This window comes from Rutidosis leptorrhynchoides, chromosome 8, assembly GCF_046630445.1.
Source record: "Rutidosis leptorrhynchoides isolate AG116_Rl617_1_P2 chromosome 8, CSIRO_AGI_Rlap_v1, whole genome shotgun sequence".
Taxonomy (NCBI): domain Eukaryota; kingdom Viridiplantae; phylum Streptophyta; class Magnoliopsida; order Asterales; family Asteraceae; genus Rutidosis; species Rutidosis leptorrhynchoides.
Window position 1 is genome coordinate 19,103,538 of NC_092340.1, and position 7,180 is coordinate 19,110,717.

The 7,180-nt window shown below is 35.3% G+C and overlaps 1 protein-coding gene across 1 annotated transcript; it reads left to right on the plus strand.

The window, feature by feature from the left end:
- Window positions 1-2,535: 2,535 nt before the first annotated feature.
- Window positions 2,536-6,857, plus strand: LOC139861097 (protein RETICULATA-RELATED 6, chloroplastic-like). Its single transcript, XM_071849400.1, has 7 exons — window positions 2,536-3,276; window positions 3,352-3,481; window positions 3,589-4,125; window positions 4,824-4,931; window positions 5,225-5,773; window positions 6,107-6,220; window positions 6,505-6,857. The coding sequence occupies exons 1-7, from the start codon at window positions 2,666-2,668 to the stop codon at window positions 6,661-6,663; spliced, it is 2,208 nt and encodes a 735-aa protein (XP_071705501.1). The 5' UTR covers window positions 2,536-2,665; the 3' UTR covers window positions 6,664-6,857.
- The last annotated feature ends 323 nt before the right edge of the window (window positions 6,858-7,180 follow it).

Below are 7,180 nucleotides of genomic sequence, written 5' to 3' on the forward strand. Positions count from 1 at the left end.
TAATTTTATCATTTTACTTATTGTCAAAGTACCTCATCTCCACACAGTCAAACCCCTCGAGCCACGATATGACTTGAAATTCATTATCTTGATGTGTCAAATTTCTGTACTATTACTTATTTATGTTTTACCCGAAGTTTTTCCCTCTATGACGAGCCAATGTGCTTGTTCATATGAGGTTTTCTCGCTTATCAAAAGAAAAGGAAAAATAATAATAAAAAAAATAAATCGTATAAAGTGGTTCGTGTGCGTAATGGGCTATCCATTTGCTTCGTCCATGCGGTGCCTCCAAATATGCAGAAGGATAGGTGAATTTGTAAGTTTAAATCAAATATACATATACACATTAGAAATAAGAAATAAGAAAATATATTTTAAGGAAATGGATACATTGAACATGAAGGTAATAATTTGCAAATTTAGCTTTGTAAAACGACAATAATGCATCTTTAATACATAAGGGGTCCGTTAACCAATCAGCGTTTGAATTAACACCTTTAATTGTCTGCTCAATTTTTCTTTGTGAAAGAACTTTAAATTTTCATCCCCTTAACGTTTCATTTTATCATTTTATGTGCGCCTTCAGTAACGTGTCAACATCGCCATTTTGTACAATTGATCTAGTTCCATAACAAGATTAATTTTCCATTATGTTTATTAGGCGTAACTGTCTGTTCCTCCACTTATATCTCAATAGCATGTATTTTATCCACCACCAACTTCAATATTAATAAGTAGATTAGATAAAAGAAAATCTAAACCTAGCCAAAAAAACAAGCGGCACAAAAACTACAATTCTAAATCAAATTCCAATCAACATGACGAAACAAAAATGATGAAACAGAAATGACAAGGAAATAATAACATGAATGACATGCTAGCAAAAGATAAACCTAGCCAAAACAAGTGTATTATTAAGCTTTTGTGTACCCATTGTAATTGTCGTTTGGTTTTCTCTCGCTTCATGCTGGAGAGCCATGATTGATAAAATCTTTTGTTGTTAAAAAAAAAAAAAAAAAAAAACATGCTAGCAAAAGATAAACTAAGTACCACCTGCATTAAAAAGCATAAAAACATAATTCCCACAATAAACAACGACACTCAAGAACGCCGACCATCTCCGCGATATCAACAAACCATCACCAACGACCGCATAGCAAACACGACCGCCTCAAAAAGAGTCCAGAATGCAAAAATATAGAACCATACCTAGAATAAGGACCAAATCTCCGACAATGAGATTATCGCATAACACAAATCCGAAAAGCATCCCCTATAAATGAAAGAACCCGAAAAACAAACCCACGACATCAGTCGATCTAACCACGCAACCAAACCCGTTTATAAATATTTAAGTGATCATTCTTCTAAATACTCTTATTATTTATTTTTATAATAATAAATAAACACTGACCACTCACACTTGCATGAGTGCTCACTGAGTTGCTCAATAAAGCACGTCAGCCGGGTTTAATTCATGATTATGTCAAATTGTTCAGAAAAAGGAGTGTAACCAGAGGGTGCACATAACGCGCAATTCACTCGGTACCAAATCTTGCGCGGGAGTCTTGATTACTCGAGGTTTACCTTATATGGCGATCCAATATGCTTGTTCATTGGGGTTTTCTCGCTTAACAAAAAATAAATACTCCGTAAATAAATAATTAAATACTAATATTTATGAGACTTTTATGATAAAAAGAAACTTGATGGGATACGCTAAGGCTTATTATAGCCCGGCGTTAAATATATTCCGTCACATGACATGGAGCTATTTGACAAATTCTGACGCCATTAAAGGGCTTCAAAAACTGACGCTGGAAAATGTTAGTCAAATATTTAACATTCAAAGCTTGGAGCGTGAGATTAAATTCCACCTAATCACAAATTTTCAACATTTATATTTATTATTTAATTTATCTTTTTCCCATCCAATTTTCAATCAAATTTTACCACATCACCTTCTAAATATTTGACACAAAAACTTGAAATTTTGGGTTAACGGGGGTCAAATACAGTCACAGTCAAAAACCCACTTTTTCACCAAAAAGTGCACAATCCGACTCTGACGTCACCAGGGCCGTCTCAACAATTCGATGGTCCTAGGCGAAAATAAAAATGAGCCCTCATACTTGTTAAAATTTTTAACTCGAATAAAATTTTTTATACTTAACCTTTTTTATTTATTACTTACAATGTATTTAACTATTTAAAATTATAGTATTATAACTTTGATCGACAATTTTTATTAAATTTAGTTGAAAATTTTGAGAAATGTATACACATATTTTAAGTTTTGGGCCCTCAAAATTTTTGGGCCCTAGGCGATTGTCTATCTTGCCTTTGTTCAAAGACGCCTCTGAACGTCACAGTCGCGGTTGGAAATAGTATAAGGACATTAGTTTATTTTATACTTCCACGTCAGAACTCCCAAATTCACAAAAAACTATAAACCAGAACGTATGGTTCATAATCTTCACATCTTAATATCAATTTTTCACTTCCACAACCGGATTTTCTATTTTTTTTTATTACAAGAACAAGAATAAATAATAGAAATAGAATAATAAACTAATAAATAATAAATGGAGTAATAAATACGATAAATTAGTTTATTTTATACCACAATTTTACACAAAATCCCTTACAGGACCGATAGTCGGAGATGGAGGCCCATACTCTCCGAGTATTTCACTGTCCCAACAATGTCCACGTCGACACACACCACCGCATCACACTTCACCGCACACGCACTTCAATTACAAACAAACGGCGTCGTTGCCACGTCATCATCAGCTCAGTTAACAACGAAGACGAAGTTCGTCCGAGAAGACGAGACGTATTAGTTACGCCGTTAATTGCAATCGGAGCTTACGTACTCCGATCCGCAGTAGCTAGGGCAGATGAGAAGACGGTTACCGAGAGTGCCGGTACCGCCGTTTCGGCTGTTCCGGTGACGGAAATTGAAAAGGAAGTTGTTGCGCCGGTAAAGAAAGAGGATGTGATAACTTCGAGGATTTATGATGCGACGGTTATCGGAGAACCAATGGCGGTTGGGAAGGATAAAGGAAAGGTATGGGAGAAAGTGATGAACGGGCGAATTGTTTATTTAGGTGAAGCGGAACAAGTTCCGACTAAGGATGATAAGGAATTGGAGGTTGAGATTGTTCGAAATTTGGCGAAAAGGTGTGCGGAATCAAATCGACAGATTACGGTGGCGATGGAAGCATTTCCTGCTGATTTGCAATCACAACTTGATCAATATATTGATAAACGGTTTGTTGTTATTGTAGTTTATGTTAGCTAATACATATAATTTGACGTATTATTGAACTTAATCATGGATTGCAGAATTGATGGAGAGGAGTTGAAGAAATTTGTGTCACATTGGCCACCGCAGCGATGGCAGGAATACGAGCCTCTTCTGAATTATTGTCGTGATAATGGAGTTCGATTAGTTGCTTGTGGTACTCCACTTAAGGTATTCATTGTTATAATGCATACAAATTTCCACATATGATGAACTTTATGGCATCATAAGTAATAATCAAACTGACTGTACACTAGTTGTTGTGATCTGTCTGCTAGATAATAAGGACTGTTCAAGCTGATGGTATACGTGGACTATCTAAGGCTGAGCGTAAAGCTTATGCTCCTCCAGCTGGATCAGGTTTCATTTCAGGCTTTACATCTATCTCACGTAGACCATCAAAGGAAATCAACTTTCCAACTCAGTCTATACCATTTGGGCCCAGTTCATATCTATCTGCACAAGCCAGGGTTGTTGAAGAGTATACCATGTCTCAGATAATCTTAAACACAGTTACAAATGGACCATCAGGATCAACCGGATTGTTGGTCGTACTGACTGGTGCAAGTCATGTTGTGTATGGATCAAGAGGGATTGGGGTACCTGCTAGAATTGGTAGGAAGTTACAAAAGAAGAATCAAACGGTTATATTACTTGATCCTGAAAGACAGTTTATTAGACGTGAGGGTGAAGTTCCTGTTGCTGATTTTTTGTGGTATTCTGCTGCTAGACCGTGTACACGAAATTGCTTTGATCGGGCTGAAATTGCTCGAGTCATGAATGCTGCTGGCAGAAGACGAGATGCTTTGCCACAGGTTAGTGGAACCCTTTTTTCAGTTACTAGTGTGTAAATGTTAAACAATGAGAATGTGATGTGCTGGTTGTGCTGACGTTTATAGAACATGATCGTTATGATAAATCTAAACACGTTTCATTTGAAACTAGGTTCTCTTTCTGCTTTTGAGATGTTAACTAAAATTAAGTAGTAAATTCCACTGAACTAAAATCTTTAGTGTGGTGGTATACTGACCAAGTATGCTCTATCCAAAGGGTTTGATCCTTGTAAATGAGCATATTATTCTGTTTTTTTTTTTCCTTTTTGTTCCTCCACGTGTAAATAGCTCTATTATTTTATTTACTTGATGACTAGTTTAAGTATAGGATGACCCATGCTGCTGATTTATTTCCTTCAAAATCAATGGTCAAACGTATGCGTATATATGCATTTTTTGAAGTCAAGAGTTGTTCTGATTATATATATATATATATATATATATATATATATATATATATGTATGTATGTATGTATGTATATTGTTACAAGGCGACTTTCATAATGAAAAAGTGGGATCCACTTTATATGCATATATTAGTCTTAAGTCACACTGCATATATATACCATTTAGTTGAATTGAATGATTGAATCTACTTAAGGTAGTGATAATGTTGAAGAGTATATTAAAACAAGAGTTTTGATAGATGTTAATTATATGTTTTGTACATTTTTTAATAGGATATTCAAAAAGGACTGGATCTTGGTCTGGTATCTCCTGAAGTACTGCAGAACTTGTTTGATCTGGAGCAGTATCCTCTTCTTTCAGAACTTACTCATAATTTTCAGGTATCTGTTTGTGTGTGACTGCTTTGTCATTCTTATTCTTGCCTCATGCTCAAATCTGTCCATGTAGAGGTGGCGATTATGACCCATGTACATATATTCTTTTAAAATGTTGGTTCTGTTGTATGAGTTAAAAGGAAAGGATTAAAAAATAGCTAAAATACTGAGGTCAACATGTAACAATTGTCCAAAGTGTATTTTTAATGCTGATAATCTCCTGAAACTTTATCTAAAGATAAAAACCTCATGGTAGTTCATTTTAATATATGTGTTGATCGTGACTAAATCTATGCCAGGGTTTCAGAGAAAGATTATTGGCGGATCCCAAATTCTTACATAGATTAGCTATAGAGGAAACAATATCAGTAACAACTACCATCATAGCACAATATCAAAAACGAAAAGGAAGGTTCTTGGAAGAAATTGACTATGTCATAACAGACACCATCAGAGGAATAGTAGTTGATTTCTTCACAGTTTGGCTTCCTGCTCCTACATTATCATTTCTATCATTTGCTGATGATTCTAATGGGCCCGATAGCATAGATACACTAACGGGCCTACTTGGGTCCATACCAGATAATGCTTTTCAAAAAACGTTAGCTGGGAAGGACTGGAACTTAGGGCATAGAGTTGCTTCAGTGGTTGTTGGTGGTATGAAACTAGCTGGTGTTGGATTTGTTTCCAGTATTGGTGCTGTTGCAGCCTCGAATGTTTTGTATATTGCACGAAAGGTTCTTAATCCAGGTTTTATGAATAAGGAACAGAATAAAAGATCACCAATATTGAAAACTGCAGTTGTTTATAGTGGATTTTTGGGGACATCAGCTAATCTTCGGTACCAGGTATCATGATTATCCATTACTAGTATTTCAGCTTCAGTATGGCATGGCGACTCCAATCATTCACATCTTGTTTGGAGGTGGCGAACTGGTTCACATGTCAAAAAATATTTGTTATTTCAGTTTAATTTAACTCCTTGAATACAAAAATTGAAGAGCGTTTGTGTATGAAATATACATTAAGATTCGGGTGACTTTAAAATTATGTGACCCATTTGACCAACTTGACTTGTTAGTGACATAATATAACTTGCGTACACCACACATACGTTAATGAATTGAGATTGATGTTGCCACCTCTATTTGCCACTTAACATAGTGTCACCAATAATGCAGATAATTGCTGGGCTGGTGGAACATCGGCTATCAGATTTGTTTGCTGACCAAACGTTATTTGTGAATTTACTATCATTTGTGGCACGAACGGTCAATTCGTACTGGGGAACTCAGGTTACACATATCTTAATTTATTATCTATGCTAGATAACTCATTACTGTTATTAATGGTGGAAGTCTGTGGATGGAATCTGTTGATAATGTCACTTTTTTTTTTTGCACTTTGGATGACTTTTGATCCATTTAACATGCCCATTTCATTCTTAGCTAGACTAGATTTTTGTATTTGACCCAATCGGGAGTATATGTTAACTCATTGGTTCAAAATTGCACACATAGTTTTAACACATTATTGGTCCATTTTACTAATTTTTATTTTTTATTTTTTATTTGTGCAGCAATGGATAGATCTTGCACGGTTTACGGGACTACAGGCGCAAAAGAGCGAACCATCCATAAACCTAACAATAGAGTCAGCTAATCCTGCGACGGTAGGTTGTGAAACTACAGAAGAAGCCATTGTTGATGAAAAGGAGAATCAACAATCGATGAGATGATAACTATCTGTCATGCAATTGTTGCAGAGGGCTTATCCTGTACGGATCGGTTTTCTGTTTTCTTTTAATGATCATAAAATAGTAAGTGCTCATTGTTGTAGTTAAAATATAAATGTGAGCGATACTGGATACGACACAAATGAAGATAGAGGCTGTTTTCAGTAATAATTTGAACAAATTTTGCCTTCGTATAATCATGGGCAACTAAAGGGAACAAATTTTGATCAACTAACTATTTCTTACTTGGATACATTGTTCATAGGTTGTACTAAATGATCCACCTGAATTATCTACTTTCTTTTTGGTAGAAGAAATTGTAATAAGAATTTGATTTCTTTAACACACTTGGTCCTTAATAGTTGATTAGTTAATCATAGGGAACTAAACACACACTGGATTTGCAAATTGCAATATGCATGAAGTGTCATCTCCCATACAAATACACCAACTATTGTGCATAGAGTAGAATAACTTTGTAGTGGCAAATATAGGAATCTAACGAGTTCTTAACAGAATA

Bases quoted from the DNA above. Each gene is read 5' to 3' on its own strand.
- LOC139861097 (XM_071849400.1), top strand. From the start codon at position 2,666: ATGGAGGCCCATACTCTCCGAGTATTTCACTGTCCCAACAATGTCCAC. The intron at 4,126-4,823 runs GTTAGTGGAACC...ATTTTTTAATAG, and splicing joins GACGAGATGCTTTGCCACAG to GATATTCAAAAAGGACTGGA. The intron at 5,774-6,106 runs GTATCATGATTA...CCAATAATGCAG, and splicing joins CAGCTAATCTTCGGTACCAG to ATAATTGCTGGGCTGGTGGA.